We start from the raw sequence: 18,173 nt of genomic DNA, 5'->3' as shown, positions 1-18,173 counted from the left end.
TAATGCTTGGCTGATGCTCATGAATCATGCCACACACAAGTCCTCTCTATTCCCAGGGTAGCCTTTCTATATATTTCTTCAGAGGTTGAGACAGAATTTCATCATTTCAGTCTTAAGAAAAACAAGTCCCAGTCTATGAGAAGTAAGATATTGATCCAAGGTAACCTTAGATGAATGTCATCCATTGGTATTTGAGTGAAACCTGGGTGAATTACATAAGAATCAAGACTGACCCAAGACTGTGGATCCAACATCAGAGACCACTGCCCATAATGGCATTTGTTGTAGCAAAGAGTAGATATATCTAATGACTTTTTCATGTGTTTTTCAGGCCAGTGAGCAGATTTATTATGAAAACAGTCAAGGTAAGACTATATTCTGAATTACCATTATGATTAACTTTTTTTTCTGTGTTTCCTTCTGAAAAAATTACCTCAGTAATTTCCTGTTTCAAAAGACACATATGATATTGCTTCAGATCCTTGAACACACACTTCATCACAGAGAAGGGACACATAGAAAGATGGCATGTACCAGGTCAAATTCTACTGCTCTGATGATTCCCCAAAAAGTTATATAAAAGTAATTAAGATCTCATTACGGGCTACAGTTTGTAATGCTCATGACCAGTTTTGCATGCTGAATTCATCAAGTTAATAAACACTTGGATGAGTTAGTAAAGTCTTGGATTTTTATGTCAAATTTAATTCTCTTGTCCTTCTCTGAGCTCCAAGCCTCTTCATCATTGTGACTGGATATGATTTTAGATTAAGATACCAGTTTGGCTTCATCGTTCCTTCATTTAAATGGGGAAAGGGCATGAAATGCACTTGCTAGTGTGTTTAGCACATGGAAATAATATTTATTATTATTTTAGTTAATATACTATTACTACCTTATCTTTCATGGGTAACATTTCTCTATCTGAGGCAAATCTCCAAAAAGAGTCAGCACTACAGTAGGGACTTTTCTCCCAGACCTGTAGAGGTGTCCACTTCCTATTTTACTCTAAACTGCAACAAATAAGCCAGACCCAGTATCTATAGCAACAGTTGTTAATACAAAGACATCATCAGCAATGGTGGCTCAGATGTGAGCTCAGATGTGCTCAGATGTGCCTCCAGTGTGAGACACCCGGGTTGGATCCCTGGGCTGGGAAGATCCCCTGGAGAAGGGAATGGCCACCCACTCCAGTATTCTTGCCTGGAGAATTCCATGGACAGAGGAGCCTGGTGGGCTACAGTCTATAGGGTTGCAAAGAGTTGGATACAACTGAACAACTGACAAACAGTGTTACTAGAAGTTTCTAAATCACTGACAGAATTCTAGTAAGTTTTGACAACTGCTATAATACTTCTGCTGCTGCTAAGTCGCGTCAGTCATGTCCAACTCTGTGCGACCCCATAGACGGCAGCCCACCAGACTCCCCCATCCCTGGGATTCTCCAGGCAAGAACACTGGAGTGGGTTGCCATTTCCTTCTCCAGTCAACTTGTAAATCATGATGACTGTTCCTCTTTGCCAAACTCCTCAAGGTATGTAGCATGCAGTCAAGGACAGCATGTGAGAAGGACACCTGGATGGCCCAGGTGGTCAAGTTTGCCCTCAGGCCTTGGCAAGAGTCAGGTGGACTGCTCCTGGGAAATAGTCATGTGTGATTCCCTGTAGCTACCCCCAGCCCCCAGCTATCAGTCCAGTGACCAATTTACAAGGTTTGGTCTTTTTTAAAGACAAGACTTGGCAACCCAGAAACAAAACATGTTCCCCCTTAGAGTTTGTTCCATATTCTTCTTCATGCTGGAGCAACTTCCAGTCTCAAAAGAAAAGGTGTTGATTCTCACAATACTGAACTCAGATGGTGCAGCTTTGAAGAGAGAGACTCCCAGGGCTGAGGGGGTTTTCTTGGTGTGGCAGGATGAACTGAGTGGGTCTGTGTTGTTTGACCAGGATACAGGACAGCCAGCGTCATCATTGCTCTGACTGATGGAGAACTCCATGAGGACCTCTTCTTCTATTCAGAGAGGGAGGTAAGAGACAGCCTGGCCTTGTCTGACATACAAACAGGGCTTCTTCCTTCTGAAATGGGCTGCAGTCTCTCTACTTGGGCAAAAATGATAGATTTTCTTTGTAAAATCCCCAGATAAAATAGAGTCCCATATGTGAAAAGTAGTAAGTTTATTTTTAAAGTGAATCCACATGTCTCACACATGGTGGGTATTTTTCCCTTTTACAAAATATTTGCATATTACTTTGGGGGATAAAATATATCTGTCATGCCTTTCTTAATTGAAAGCAGTTTTGAAATACTATATCATTTTTTAACAAATCCGTTGGTACTATTTTTCTTTCATTTCTACTAAAAACAGGAGGGGAAAGAATTACTTGAAATATGTAAGGGCCAATTTTGTCAAAATGTATTAATCACTGAAATTCTTACTAAGAATCAAAGCTGAACATTAACTGGTGACAAAGTAAATTGCAAGCTCTCCTTCAATATTCCTTTTTTCCTTTTCTTTATGCTCTTGAAAAGTACTCCCCAAAGCAATTAAAGGAATTCTTTCTAAATGAAGCTTTCAGTTTGTATAAAGAGATTCAGAAAAAGAGGTTTGTCTAGGACTTGAAAGTGATGTTTACATTTAGGAAATTCTTTCCTTTCAAATTTCACATGCGAGCTATATGTATAAGTAACCCAAAGAAACCAGTTCACCATAGAAATGTATTGAAGCCTCATTAGTGACAAAGGCTCATTCAGGACAACCTCAAAAGAAACACGATAAGAAGAAACACAGGCGGGGAGGAAGGGCGATGCCAGCCTCTTGAGGAGAAATCAATCAGAGCATTACCCTTACCTGAAGCTCTTGACTACTATTTAATTTAAATTCAGCTTTCTCCACAAGCCAGAAGTGTATATTCATTCATTCATTCACTCACTATTTACTTAGGGTTTGACCTGTATGGGCACTTTGCTGGACTAGAGAAACATTGATTCGTAAGACACAGTTGCTGCCCTCAAGGACTTTATCATGTAATAATGTTCAACTTTTTGAAGGCTTTGTTGGCAAAGGGCATGAGGATATTAAGTGGGTAAACACATCACTGTCCCCCATCCTTAACTTGTACAAAATTCTCAATGGGGAGACATATGAGTAAATTATGACAGACACTCCCTGAGCATCTGGGAAACAATATATTCCTATATGAAAATATATTCCTATATAGAAATTCCTAACTTTAGAAAAAGTTGAAACTAACTATATAATAGGAATGCAAAATGGTTTATCTAGATGCAAAGTAGCAATCAAAGTAAAAACCCTAATAAGGGAATAAGTGAATATAAAATAAATGGTAAGTGACAGGCTTAAAATAGGGATTGGTAGAAAAGAATTTTAGGTATGGCACATGCAAACTTAGAAAAATATTTGGAGTGCCACTGCCAATAGGAAGAGGGTGTCTGAAACAGAAAGATACATTTCAAGATACAGAAAGAAAATGAACCTTTCCATTTCTGATAATTCTATATAAAGCCCTGCTAGAGGAGAAATGTCATATAGAAGTTGTTGCAGATAAGGCTGGGGCTAGACTGTATCTAAAAGTTAATTTTATCCTGAAAGCAGCAAGAAATAATTTCTAACTTGAAGGTAAAAAGATGTATGTTTCTGTCCCTTCTAAAATTCAAGGTTAATCATAAGTGGGTTGGAGTACTAAGAAAGGGGGATAAAAGGATACCATTGAAATCAATATGCATATATTGGGCACCTATTATATGTTTCCTATCAATTATTTATTAATTTCCTACTGTATTGACATATACCAAGGAATTACAAATTTTGTTTTCTATTCTGAAACAAACAACCTAGAAAACCTGGAAGAGTCTTTAATAAATCAAATATTAAAACCAAGCCAAAATCTGTATACTATTCATTGTGTTGCCCTCTCAATACTTAATTGTAGAGAAGGTCATAGGTTCACCCACTCAAATATGGACTGCAATCCCCATACCATTGACCCTGTGTCTTTGGGAATAAAAAACCCTTATTCACAAAGGTGCTGACATTGATGCCCATCTGTATTGTTCTGGGCCTCATGTGAGGAGCTCTGCATATGTTATCTCATTTAATCCCCCAAACACTTCACAGAGCTAAGTCAAGCATCAAACACAGGTATATCAGGTTCCAAAGATTACAACCTTGCTGCCAGAGCATGATGCCATTACAAAGGAAGAACCTATGTCAATAAAAATCCATCAGAGGAACAGAAAAGATAATTATTTCCCCGGAATATTTAATACGACTTAGCCTACAGTTTCCTTTTCCTCCCTTCGTCATGCAAAGTTTCTCATCAAGATTCTACTTCTGTGGGTCTTTCTCAACACCTCCCATTAGACTAATCACGCCCTTTGCATCTACCATATTGAATTAGAATATGTTCACTGGAGTATTGATTCTTCAGGGACAGGGACTGCCCTCTCCCTTATGGTACGTGGCACACAGTAGATGCTCAATAAATACCTGATTATTGCAATTAGTCTGGCTGATCCAAAAGGACTGCATTTGCCATTGCTTCTCACTTTAATGTCATTTTTCATTGGCCCAGGCGAACAGATCCCGAGATCTCGGTGCAATTGTTTACTGTGTAGGCGTGAAGGATTTCAATGAAACGCAGGTATGAACATTAGATTTCTTCATGCTTGGGAGCATATTAAGCTTGTGAATGATAGAAAACATATGCATTTGGTGAGGAGGGTACATCAGCAGTATAAATACCCTTTAGATAGATGATTTTTCCAGGAATGCTAAACAGGAAGGGAATCATTGGATGTGTGAGGGATGTGAACCCATTTGCAAATACACTTGAGGGTCTTCAACACAGAGCATCTAGGCAGCATCCTTTCTAGTTGACTTTTCAGTTCAGTTCAGTGAAAAGTCTTTTAGTTGATGTTAAATTGCCAAGAAGTCAAAACAGATCGAAATTAACTTGGAAACAGATTGGTTTTTTAAAATTTATTTTGACAAATCTGATTTTCTTATTTAAATGGCAAACATCCCTTTTATCTTATTAAAAACACAATGCATTTTCAATACCCCTCCCATAAATGGAAATAATTGGCCAGTGGGCAGAAAAATATGTCCAGGTATATATAATCAAATTGTGAAAATGTGTTAGCAACCTAGTTCTTCATAATTTATTTTTGTTTTGACAACATGGACAATACTCATGATATGTTGCTAAATGAGTAAAATAAGGTAACAAAAACTGTTTTGGGAATAGTATGAACCCACTTTTTAAAATAAAATATGATATTTGTATAGAAAAAGTATGAATAATATATATTCAAAATATATATCAAATTAACAATAATAGATGAAGGATGAATGGACAAATGGGTAGATAGATGAATTATATGAACCTTTTTTAACAGATGAATTATATGAACTTTTTTTCTTTTTAATACTCCTGGGTTTTTTGAAATTTCCCAATGATTGTGTGTTCCTTTTGCAATCAGTAAAAATCCTGGCATTGACTCTAACTGTGGCAGTCTCAGCACTAGACAGAAATTTGGGAGGAGAAAAGCTCACAGATCAGTTTCTCCTTTCTTCAGTCCTCTGCTCCATCAGGCAGGAGCAGCCAAACCAGTCTTTAAGGGTTCTTCCCTCAATGAGCAGCTTGGGTCTAAGATAAGGGTCCCCATTCATTGACCTCACCCAACACCGAAGCTTGAATTTATTTTTAAAGTTGCTCTGAAAGGAAACCTGAGTCTGTTTGATTCAAATACCGTTGCCAATAGAAATGTGGTTGAATGGGAGAGAAATGAGCCAATGGCCTGCCCCCAAATCCATAAATACATCAACCCAGGCCAAATGTTCATCTCGCTGCGCAATCTTACCCCTGCTCCCAAGGAGACAAGCATTAAAACAAACGTAAAAGCTGGAGCCGACTCTCCGGACCCGCTCCAGAAGGGCGGCTGGTAAGCTCATTATGACTGAGGGCCTTGCAGTGAGGCCCCTGCGCCCAGGCAAGGCCTTCAGTTCCTGCGGGTTCTACATGAGATGGAGCCCCCTGGACCCAGTGGCTTTTCCCGGTTCTCCGTGTCCGAACCTTACACGTCTCTGTGTGTGTTTGTGTTTGCTGTGTTCTCAGCTGGCCCGGATTGCGGACAGTAAGGATCACGTGTTTCCGGTAAATGACGGCTTTCAGGCCCTGCAAGGCATCATCCACTCAGTGAGTAGAGCAACTTCCTCTGGGACTGAATACTCCGGCCCTTCCGGCCCCCTGATCTGCTGCCCAGTGGCCCCACTGCCTCTCGCTGAGGCTGGTGGTCTTGTTCTTGAGACACACGCCTCTGTATGTCTTCGTATCTGCTGTGTTCCACTTCTCCCTCCTGCCTTTCACACGTGTTTCTATTCTTCTGTGCCAATTCTTCACCCTACAGTGGAAAACTAAAAATGGAAGGGAGTCCTGCTCTGGCAGTGAGCCAGACTTCAGGCAGGTCTCTACTGGAAGCACTGTGGCCCATTGCTGTGCTCTTGAGTGACCTCAGCTTTCCCAGTCATGACTGACTGCAGCCTCCCTTCAGACCGTTGCACGCTCAGCCCCTATCACTTGCTCATCAGAGGTACTTTCCACCTGTGGTGTTCTACCTTGGCTGCCCGTTGACGATTATCTGAACAGGAGTTTTAAGTTCTTCCCTGGTGATTTTAAAAGGCTTCTTTTTTTAATATTAAACTTTTATTTATTTAATGAATGGAACTTACCTGGAGTCACACAACATAGGTTCTTGTTTCTCTGTTTTTTCATGGCTCGTTTGTTTGTTTAATATACATTGTTGATTTACAATATTGTGTTAGTTTCAGGTATATATACAGCAAAGTGATTCAGTTACACACACACACATTCTTTTTCAGATTCTCAGATTCTTTTCTCTTATATGTTATTACAAGATATTAAGTACTGTCCCCTATGCTGTACAGTAGGTCCTTGTTGGTTATCTGTTGTATACATAGTAGTATATATATGTTAATCCCAAGCTCCTAATTTATACCTCCTGCTACTTTCCCTTTTAGTAACCATAAATTTGTTTTCTATGTCTGTGGGCCTGTTTTTCTTTTGTAAATAAGTTCATTTGTATCATTTCTTTAGATTTCACATTTAAGTAGTATCATATGTGTCTTTCGTCTGACTGACTTCACTTAGCATGATAATCTCTAGGCCCACCCATGTTGCTGCAAATAGAATTGTTTCTTTCTTTTTTATAACTGAGTAATAGTTCACCTTACTGTAAAATATGAGGGTTTCCATGTTCCCCAGGGTTTGCACAGTCACCAGCCCTGTTTTCCATCACAACCTGGTTTTGTTTTGTTTTGTTTTTAATCATCCCTTTCCTATCAATGAACATGACCTGGCTTCCTGGATTTCTTTTCTACCCTCCATCCCCTAGCTAGACCCTTGGTCCAGTGGAATCCTGGAGAATGCTGATCTTTGAAACTTTAGCCAAAAGGCCTGTGTGTGTGCTGTACCCGTAATAAAGTCCAGAGTTGCTAAAGCCTTAGGTCTGGGAACCAGGCAGACAGCCAGCGGTATCTGCAGTTGGAGTTCACCAGGCTTTAGACTTGGGGTCCAAAGTACAGATTCAGAGCTCAGAGGATCACTGTCCTTTTAAGATGTCAGTGTGGCTTTAATCCAGGGATTACTCCTCAGGAGTTCAGGATCTGTCCAGCTCCTGCAGATTGACCTAGGAAGCCCCCAACCTGTTGTGCCTGATGCTCCCTCTCCCTCCCTCCAAGGTTTGCTAAGAACCCCAGCAGAGTGGGAAGGAGAGTGAGATGTATGAACTTTGGAGCTGGTCAGTCCAGAGTTTAAAGGCTGGCCCAACAACTATCATGTGTAGATCCTTGGATGAGGTATTTTCTTTCGTTCCATATTTGTATAGGGGATTAATGATAAGACATACATTGTAGTCTTGTTTGAGGATTACAAGAGATAACACCAGTTAAAATGCCTAATATTTTTTTCAAGCACATAATCAGTATTCAAGACATATGAATTATTTCCTCTTCCACATCCCTTTACCACCACACGGGAAATTTTAGTGTTAGCTTCCTCCTGATCCTCTGAATTTCTTGAATATGCATAATGATCACGTGGAGAATCTGGTCTGCACTACCCATTCCCAGGGTCTGTCCCCAAGAGCTTCTATCAGAATCAGTATGAGATGGAGCCTATGAACCTGCATCTTTTAAATCTGCACTTTTTAGTCAGTGCCCCAGATGTTGTACATTCAGAACATCGATATGTATGACCTTACATTTCCAGAACTGTGAAAAAATAATTCCACCCCAAGTTGAGAGCTCCTATCCTAAATGTGTACATATGACAGACATCTTCTTTAAGATGTGATTGCAAGAAACAGAAACCCACTTAAAGTACCTTAATCAGAAAGTGGAAATAATTGAAAGGATAGAAGATTATCAGTTCCAATTATGGATCCCCAGGCGAGGGACCCCTGGGGTCCTATAAATAACTTCTGAGGTCAGTGTGGCACACTTGACAGTATAAACAATAAGAAATGTAATAAGCATGTAAAACAACACCCAAATACTGATTTCTCCAGATGATTAAAAATGGGATTCAGGCCTGATCATGAATCCTGTGGCAGCTCAGAGGTGAACTGTTCTGGACTGGAGACTTCATGAGAAGTTGAGCAGACCTGAATTCCTAAAAGACCAAGGATGGGTGATGGATAGCTCCAGAGAAGAGATAATATGACCTCAGCCCAAAGCATGGAAAGGAGCAAACATATTTTGAGGACAATAATCTGTCTGGGAGAGTTTGGGTAAAGGAGTCAGGAATAATGAGAAATAAACTAAGACATTGGGTTGGAAGCAGATTGATGAGAGCCTGGAAGGAATTTTAACTCCAACTTAGTGTAATCACTGAAGTATTTGAACATCTAACAAGTGATATTTAAGAAGAGAATCTGATAGCAGTGTCTCTGTATATAAAAAGGATACTGAGGGGCCCCAGAGGCAGAAGCCCAGTCATGAGGCTACTGTAGAAGTCCTTTCTTCAGATGGCTGGGTTCTAAACAGGGACAACTCTTACTTGTTCAAAGATTCTTATGAGTGTTATGCCACATCATTCAGGAGTTGGTTCCTCCCCAAATAATCTGAGTATTTTTATCTGTATAAATTGTGTTTTCTTTGACTGTTTCAGCCTTAGCAACTCATTCAAGCTCAGTATGAGCTCAGATGTTTGTAAAGCTCTCCCTACCCCTCCAGTAGAAATCACTCCAAAGATGTTTAAGAAACTTTAGTAAAACTGTCTTCCAAAAAGGGAAAAAATAATTTGAGACTCCAACCTTTTAGCTGAATGATAGCATTCTTGTGAGTTTTTATCTGGGAGTTATGCTGGTGGTTTCCATCCTTCCAATACTTGAAACCCATGTTTATTGCAGTTGTTAATTCATTTGCTTGGACAGAAAAATGAGGACAAACACAGCACAGCTCATCTTTCTCAAGTCAGACAAAAACAATTATGGCCTGAAATTTGGCTAACTAATTTTAAAAAGTGGGTTCATTTCTCTTTTTGGATACTGAAAAGGAAACTCTTGTATCCCCTCTCCCCATCTGAAGAATCTTTTCCAGCTTTTTCCCATGGATGTTGTTTTGTGGCTAGTTTTTTTCTCATAATAAAGTAGGACTGGGCTTAATTATCCAGAATAGGAGTGCAGAGCAGCTTTCAAAAGCTCAGATAGTTCATGAAGTTCTAGATCCACCGTGACCTTCTTTTTTTATTGAGGCAGAGTTGATTTGCAATATTAGTTTCAGGTGTACAGCATAATGATTCAATGTTTTTATAGATTATACTCCATTTAAGGTTATTATAAAATACCGGCTATATTCCTGTGTGGTACAATATATCCTTATAGCTTATTTATTTTATACAGAGGTTTGTACCTCTTAATAGTGACTTTGTTTTTAAATCCCCAGTCAAGATGCATGGGCTAATATTTATTCATTCCTCTAATATTCATTGAAAACTTTTTACGGTAGACTCTGGCCATTTGGTTATATGTAAGCAGATAGAGCAGAGAAGGCAATGGCACCCCACTCCAGTACTCTTGCCTGGAAAATCCCATGGACGGAGGAGCCTGGTGGGCTGCAGTCCATGGGGTCGCGAAGAGTCAGACACGACTGAGCGACTTCACTTTCACTTTTCACTTTCACGCATTGGAGAAGGAAATGGCAACCCCCTCCATTGTTCTTGCCTGGAGAATCCCAGGGACGGGGGAGCCTGGTGGGCTGCCGTTTATGGGGTCACACAGAGTTGGACACGACTGAAGCAACTTAGCAGCAGCAGCAGCAAGCAGATAGAGACCCTATCCTGGTGGAGCTTATAATCTAGTGGGAAGAACACATAAAAAAACAACTCAATAAATAAACATGTATAATTTAAATTGTGATACATCATATATAGAAAGTAACATACAACTGAGATTAAGAGTAAAGTGGTTGGCAAAGACCTCAGGCTCCTTTGAAGAGATCGCCTCAAAGTGAAATGGAGTTGTTCATTGGAAAAGTGTGGATACAACATTCTTGGCAGAGCAGAACCCTAAGAAGGTGTATAACAGAATTGAAGAAGAGTGGGGCTTAGATGGTAAGTGACAGATGATGAAGGAAGAAGCAAGAAGTGGCTAAATCACATGGAGCCTTGAAAACTATGGTATTTTACTATAAGGACAATAGGCAACTGTGGCCAATACAAAGTCCAACAAAGGAACGATCATGTTTATAATCAAGATGCTCAGGGAATCTAGAGATCGTGGTTTTTATCCCCTTTGGATGATGAATAAACCAACACTCAGGACCTGTGAAATGAGACCTGTGAAAAAGAAGAAAAATTACTATGATTATTGAGCATCTTCCTTCTACCAGCTCCTCTGTTAACTACTTCCACAACCACTCTGTCAAGAGGGACTTACTATCCCCATTTTACAGGTGAGGAAACTGAGGTGTAGGCAGTTAGATAAACTGCCCAAGTCTGCCCACTCATAATGGTGGAGGAGGGAAGTTGAACCCACATCTGGGTCCAGAGAGTCTGCTTTTTCCACAATACTGGGCTGTGAAAGTCTGAGGAAATGGAAAATCACTGGATTATAGGGAACTGATTATCTAAGGTACGGATGCAGCAAGTCCTTGGATTCTCTGTTTCCTCAATATGATTCCTGTGTTTTGGTCTTTTTACTATCCTTCAGTCCTCTCTACTTTAAGGAAGAAGTACTCAGATTTTGTGTAACGTGTTAGTTCAAAGTGCTTTCACTTGTTTTCCATTTTAATCTCCCATCAGTGCAACACAGGGAATAGGCAGAGAGAAAAGCTTGTAATTTATTTTGGTACCAAACATTGTTCCTTTTTCTCATTTAATATTACCCCATTTATTTTTTTTTAATATTACCCCATTTAAAAACTATAACAGCCCTGTGAAGGAAATATTCCCATTTAACAGATGAAGAAACTGAGGCTCAGATACCCTGCACAGGGGCACACAGCTCTAATGGGGAGATCAAGGTTGGAACCCAAGTACATGACTCTAGAGCTCAGGCTTTCTCCCACGTTAATTTCCTTAGAAAGGTTAAAAATAAGTCATCATTTAGTGAATTCTTACCTGTTAGGCACAGTGAAAATCATTTTACATAGTCTTCTCATCGAATGCTCACCCCTACTGTTTAATGTAGATATTATTACTCCTTCCATAGAAGCAGATACCCTAAGCACAGAGAGATTAGCTAACTGGTCCAAGATTGCACAGCAGTGGGCAGTGATCCAGAATAGACTCAGTTCTGTCTCTAAGGTCCATAACAAGATGACCACAGCATTTAATGATTGATGTGGGTAGGCCGGGAAGCAGCTCCATTTCGGAGAAGAGGACCCTGAGGACCAAGAATGTGAAATGACTCAACACAGTTTACAGAGTTATAGCAAAGACAAGACCAGAGTCCAGGCAGGTGCTCTGGTGTGAGTGCACCACTGGTGGGCAGGAGAACCTTTGCCATTTACTATTAGGTGGAGAGCATCTCTGAAAATCTCAGTTTCTAGTCAGTGGATGAAATTCCATCATTTTGAGAGGCTGGCAGCTTGCCACAGCTGAAAGAAACATCTTCACTTTCACATTTGCTCAGGACTCTACCTCGGAGGACAGAATTCCTTGTTTTTGCAGGATTCAGTTGATAAAATTATAAAACAAAATTTGGAAGGTTAGTAGATTGGAGCCCTTTAAGCCAGTAAAACTGTAAAGGAAGAAACTATTTCTTTGCCTTTTCTTATTGTGGCTTTCTCCGGGAGTTTCCATTGACCACAACTGGTGAATGCAGCGCCAGCCCTCAAGTGAAAATATGAAGCAAAGGTCCAGCGAGGCTCCTGGGTCTTTGTTTGCCTTTTCAAAAGTGCTGCAGGCAGTGAAATGGGAACCTGCATGAAAGCTGGGTTCGGATAACACTGAAATGGGTCTGCAGCTTTGAATCCTAACGCTTGACCTGGTTACCATGGTGCCAGCTCCTCCTCCCCACTGTCCCCACTTCTCGTGCAATCAAGGGTGGTGTCTAGAACCAAGCACACTTGGTCTCTGAGAAGAACCCAGTCACTGGCACCAAACTATATCCATCCAGGAGCATTTCTCTAGAATAAATATTTAAGCCTGCACTGGGCTTCCTCCTAATTCGAGGGGTGAGTCAGTGCCTAGAGCTTTCTGCATGTTTGATCAACTATAAACAAGTATTGAGCAAACATGACTATATTTGAAGGGATTTCTTGCAAGTTTTGGCACTAACATCCTTGTTATCAAGGAAGCTGTAAGAACTATTGAAACTGAGGACTGTATCTATTCCATGGTGTATATATATTTATTTTGTTTATGGTAACCATATCATGTGCTAATTTCTCCCTTCCCCTTATGGGAATGCGAAAGCCCCTCGTCCAGCCCTACCGGAGCTTTGACAAAAGGCAAAGCCCATCTTCCTGGCTTCCCACCCATCTACTCTTCCAAGACCCCACAAGGGACTGCTGCTGCTGCTGCTGCTGCTAAGTCGCTTCAGTCGTGTCCGACTCTGTGCGGTCCCATAGGTGGCAGCCCACCAGGCTCCCCCGTCCCTGGGATTCTCTAGGCAAGAACACTGGAGTGGGTTGCCATTTCCTTCTCCAATGCATGAAAATGAAAAGTGAAAGTGAAGTCGCTCAGTCATGTATGACTCTTTGAGACCCCATGGACTGCAGCCCACCAGGCTCCTCCGTCCATGGGATTTTCCAGGCAAGAGTACTGGAGTGGGGTGCCATTGCCTTCTCCTCCACAAGGGACTGCTAAGGGTTTTTCTCCAATCAAAATCTAAATCCCTCGGGTTTCCCTGGGGTTCTAGTGCTTCAGATATCACCTTCCAATGCAGGGGGCATTGGTTCGATCCTTGGTCAGGTAGCTAAGATCCCACATGCTTTGTGGCCAAAAAAACCAAAACATAAAAAACAGAAGCAATATTGAAACAAATTCAATAAAGACTTTTAAAATGTTCCACATTAAAAAAAAAAAAAAACCAGTATCTGCATCACATGCCTGTAGTCCTGGAAAGTACCTGATTTAACTGAACCAGCTCTCCTTCCAGGGCTAGCAGAGGGGAGATTCATGTCAGCAGCAGCCCTTCTCTTAAATCAGCCTTGTTTGTGAAGGAAGAAACTGCCCTCTCTACCTTTGCCCCATCTAAATCCTGTCTGGAGTTCTGTCTCAACTTCAAGGCTCTGCTCCCATCCTCTCTTTTCCACAGAGCCTGCCCTGATCTCTCCTGCACCTTGAACTCTCCCTGCCTTGAACTCCACTGGCGCTAATTGTTGGCATCACTTGCTTGGCCCTTGTGTTTCCTCCTGGTCAGTTGCTGAATTGTGTAGTCACAGAGCCCGCCCCCTTTGTCGTATTCCCCCTGTGGCATCGAGTGCGGGGTTGAGCATAAGAATTCATTGCAAAGCGGCGCCAAGGACTGCAGAGCTTTCGTGACCTACGTGGCACCACACGTGGGCAGTTTTGTGGCTCTGTTTCTTGTAAAATCCTCTTAGTCTTTCCCTACCCTCTTTTCCAGGACTGTATCTATAAAAGATGGCATTTTGTGCTGCATTCACATTAGCAGGCCTGGAAGCATAAATAGAATTAATTATAGATTTTGTGGTGAGTGGAAAAGCTTTTTAAAAAATCATTTGCCTCAGGAGTCACTAATTAGACTTTACAGACATTCAGGTCAGGCATTTCAGCTAAACTATTATTTCTATTTAACTCAGTAAAGAATCCAAATGTAATAAAAAATTCCCATTACTTAAATAGGCTGAAGAGATTGCAGGGAGGTATGTTCAGTTAATCCTCAGGTCAACCCCACACCCTCCAGCTCCTTCTCCTATATCTAGGAATCTGTTAAGACTTACTGTAAAAGCAATAGCAGAATTTAGACAAAATCCATTGAAACACTGCAGGGTCCAGCTCCGCATGAGGGCCACTGACTTTGCCAGTATTCATGAAATCAACAAGCTCGTCTTACTAAATAAACCTCCTCTTGGAGTTCACAGTTATCTGAGCTTTCCTTCTGAAAACAAGACAGGAAAGTGGTTTTATAGAAAAACGATGAATTTCCTCAGTTTCAAAACCTTGTTTGTCCTGTGCTCCTTCACACCAGACTCTCCTTGAGTGTGAAACTAAGAGAAGAGTAGCATATATTTAGATAAGCTGGATGCCCCTCTCCAGACAAAAACTCTTGAATGTTTTGAGGATAATAAACTTTATGGTCTAAAATTCAGTAATCTCTTAAACATGTCTTTCTTGCACGTTGGAATATTTACTTGGTATTATGCATGACTATACATAGGAGCCTGGAGGGCTAGGGTCTACAGGGTCACAAAGAGTCAGACACAACTTAGCAACTAAACACAACAATGACTATACATAAAATCATGTATGAATCCTAGAAAGATCTCTGTGTGTTAGTAAATTTTTAAGTTCAGTTTCCGTAGAACTGATAGGAATCTAGGATAATGTCCATAGTTAACAATAAATATGTCTGTTGCTGTTAAGTCACTTCAGTCGTGTCTGACTCTGTGCAATCCCATAGACATCAGCCCACCAGATTCCCCCGCCCCTGAGATTCTCCACGCAAGAACAGTGGAGTGGGTTGCCATTTCCTTCTCCAATGCATGAAAGTGAAAAGTGAAAGTGAATTTGCTCTCTTATCGACCTCATAAACCGCAGCCTACCAGGCTCCTCCATCCATGGGATTTTCCAGGCAAGAGTACTAGAGTGATATGTCTATTGAGTTTTAAATGTGGAATGGAATTTACTTAGGAAAGGTGACTATCTTTTTTTTCTTTCCAAAATTTTATTATAGATCAAATAGTTTCAAAAGTCGTGGGGGCAAGATTGACAGTCCTGAAGACAAGGATGAGCCAGATACGTGTCCCAAGCTCCCTGACATTTTCTAAAAGCAATATCCTCCAGGTTTATCCAACATGAATACTGCCATCAGCTATAGTATTGTACCTGGGAGTCTGAACCCCACCTCTCAAACATATACATTTTTGCCAAGTAAAGGGACCAAGACCTTTTACAAAGCAGGCCTGTCTAGACCTTAAACATGGGGATATAGTACACCTACAACATTACTGTTTTAAAATATAAGTCATTTAAAAGGATGAAGGTGAGAAGTAGTCCTGCTGAAAGGGCAGTCTCCAAAGATGGTGGTGCTTAATAAGAAGAGGGAGATGCTACAAGATGTTGAAACTAGCTTTGTATTCAAAAGACTATAAAAGATTTAAAGTTCAATTTAAAAAACCAGAAAAGATTAATGTAATAAAAGATTATATTTATGGGGAAAAAGAAAGACTGCTATATAATATACTAAAATGCCAGTTAATGAAGCCATACAGAAAGTGTGCCATTTGTGCAACAAATATTTATTTAGTGCCTACTATGTGCTGGATAAAAACAATTCTCCTTGCCTTTGTAGAGGTTATAGTCTAAGAGGGAAGATAGACAATGACCAACCAATCATAAATATATCATTATAAACCACAATAAGTCCTCTGGAAGATGGTAATTTATACTAAAATGTGAATGAATACAGAAATATTTCATTGGTAAAATCACCAAGACTTAGGTCACAAAATCCATACTGAATTTGGAGGGTGACAAGGAGAGTGAATGTAAGGGACATTGCTAAGTCTTGGCTTAGAGAACTGCTGCTGCTAAGTCACTTCAGTCGTGTCTGACTCTGTGCGACCCTATAGACGGCAGCCCACCAGGCTCCCCTGTCCCTGGGATTCTCCAGGCAAGAATACTGGAGTGAATTGGGTGATAGATAGTTAACCACCTATGGGCCAGCCTACTTCAAGCTCTAGGCATCTTAGAAGCAGAATATGCCTTTCATGATAAATAAGACACTAAGAAACATGCTATATAGATATGTAGAAGCAAAAGGCCCTAATACTACAAATGGATAAAGGAAATTGGTCTTAAATGAACACACACAAAACCCTTCCAACAGGAAATGGCCAAGTAAATAAAGAATGATAGTTTATTAGGGAAGGAGGCAGAGCAATGAGGGGGAAAAAATTAGGTAAGCTTATGGTAAGGGAGGGATTCATAACAACTCTATGCAAATATTCACAGTCTTTAAGGATTCTTGAGAAATCTCTGCATAAACCCTGAACTTTATGAGAAAAGTCTTCAAAGTAAATAAGTAAAGTCCTGGACTAATCCACCATGGATTTCACTTTAAATATATTGAATAGCTTTTATTACTTGGCAGAGTTATTTTACATCGGTTGCCTCTTTTACTCCCCTAATAATCTAATGAGGTGTTCAAGAGTATCACTACCAGTACAACACGTGCATTTCTAGAGCTCTTTACAGATTCCAACATGCTTACCCATATATCTTCTTTTTGAAATCTGCCCAAAAGGTAGCAGGATAACATTATTAGCCATCTTTCAGGCATTTTCAGCAAATAGGATTTAGCAAGAGGCCAATGGTGAGTGATGAGATAGACGCAGTTATGAGTGATTGTCTTTGCCCAAGAGTAGTAGCAGTCATAGCAGTAGGTAACAGAAGTAAGAGTAACAGCTACCATTGTTTGAGAACTGAGTATGTGTTAGACATCCTGCTAAGAGCTTTACTACTCAGGCTGCTCTGAGCCTGTTTCTTGGTACCTTATTTTCATGAAAGGCACTTGTTGGCTGATGGCCCAAGGTCATTAAATAACTATTGACTAATCACATCTGTCTAGTTCTGTCTACAGAACAAAAACCTTGTCAGTATTCCTTAATCTCACTCTCTTCCTCACTCTCTAAGCCAACTTTTACCACCTAAGTTCTATTGATTTTACAAATGAAACTTCTCTGCGTTCTTGTCTGTTACTCATTTTACCATCAGACAGCTCTTTGAGGTCAGTGTTTTTCTTATTCTCATTTTACAGAAAAAGAAACTGAGATGCAGAAGTTTAATAACTTATCCAAATCCTCCTGGCCAGTAAGTGGTGGGGCTTGGATCTGAACAGAAATCTATTTAAAGTCCAGATCTATTTTTTTCTGTCTCCAGAGCCCAGGTTCCTAAGAATAAATTATCATTAGTTGAGGATTTCCAGGCCCTGTGCTATGGACTCTACCTATAGTATCTCATTTAATCTTCCCAACTCAACAACCTCATGCAGTAGGTACTGTTCTTATCCTACCATTACAGATGAGGAAACAGACTCAGAGAGGTTATGGAACTTCCCCAAGGTCACAGTGCTTATGAGTTGACCCAAGCAATTTGATTCCAGATTCTAAATTATTAGTATGTTAAACTGTTTCACAAAATTGGGGTTCAGACAAGTTTAAGGATTTGCCAGGGACCATAAGTCAACAAGTAGAGGGCCAAGATCAAGGCCAAAAGCCAGTTCTTCACACTGGTTAGGCTTGAGACATGTGGTAGTCTTAGCCCAGTCTCCGGTGGAGGTCAATTATTCTGTCACCTCTGACATCACCCTGACCCTGTGTGAGTTCTTCCCGCTCTGTCTAGTCATTTCCCATCTTCTGGTTCCCAGTGCTCTGTCTGTACCTCCTCCATGGCTACCAGTGCCCGGATCGGGGACGGATCCTCTGCCTCCCCACACCCATCCAG

The 18,173-nt window shown here is 40.6% G+C and overlaps 1 protein-coding gene across 1 annotated transcript in view; it reads left to right on the top strand.

Annotated features, from left to right (window-relative positions):
• The window catches only part of ANTXR1 (ANTXR cell adhesion molecule 1), a 258,178-nt gene that overhangs the window by 57,074 nt on the left and 182,931 nt on the right, over positions 1 to 18,173 (top strand). Inside the window, exons 5-8 of the mRNA XM_086326257.1 lie at positions 332 to 365; positions 1,947 to 2,026; positions 4,593 to 4,661; positions 6,138 to 6,218. Coding sequence (XP_086182383.1) covers positions 332 to 365; positions 1,947 to 2,026; positions 4,593 to 4,661; positions 6,138 to 6,218 — 264 coding nt within the window. The remainder of the gene's footprint in view (positions 1 to 331; positions 366 to 1,946; positions 2,027 to 4,592; positions 4,662 to 6,137; positions 6,219 to 18,173) is intronic.

This window comes from Bos grunniens, chromosome 11, assembly GCF_055505025.1.
Source record: "Bos grunniens cultivar Pamir isolate PY7600 chromosome 11, Bosgru_T2T1.0, whole genome shotgun sequence".
Classification (NCBI taxonomy): Eukaryota; Metazoa; Chordata; class Mammalia; order Artiodactyla; family Bovidae; genus Bos; species Bos grunniens.
This window is presented reverse-complemented; position numbering and strand designations above follow the sequence as displayed.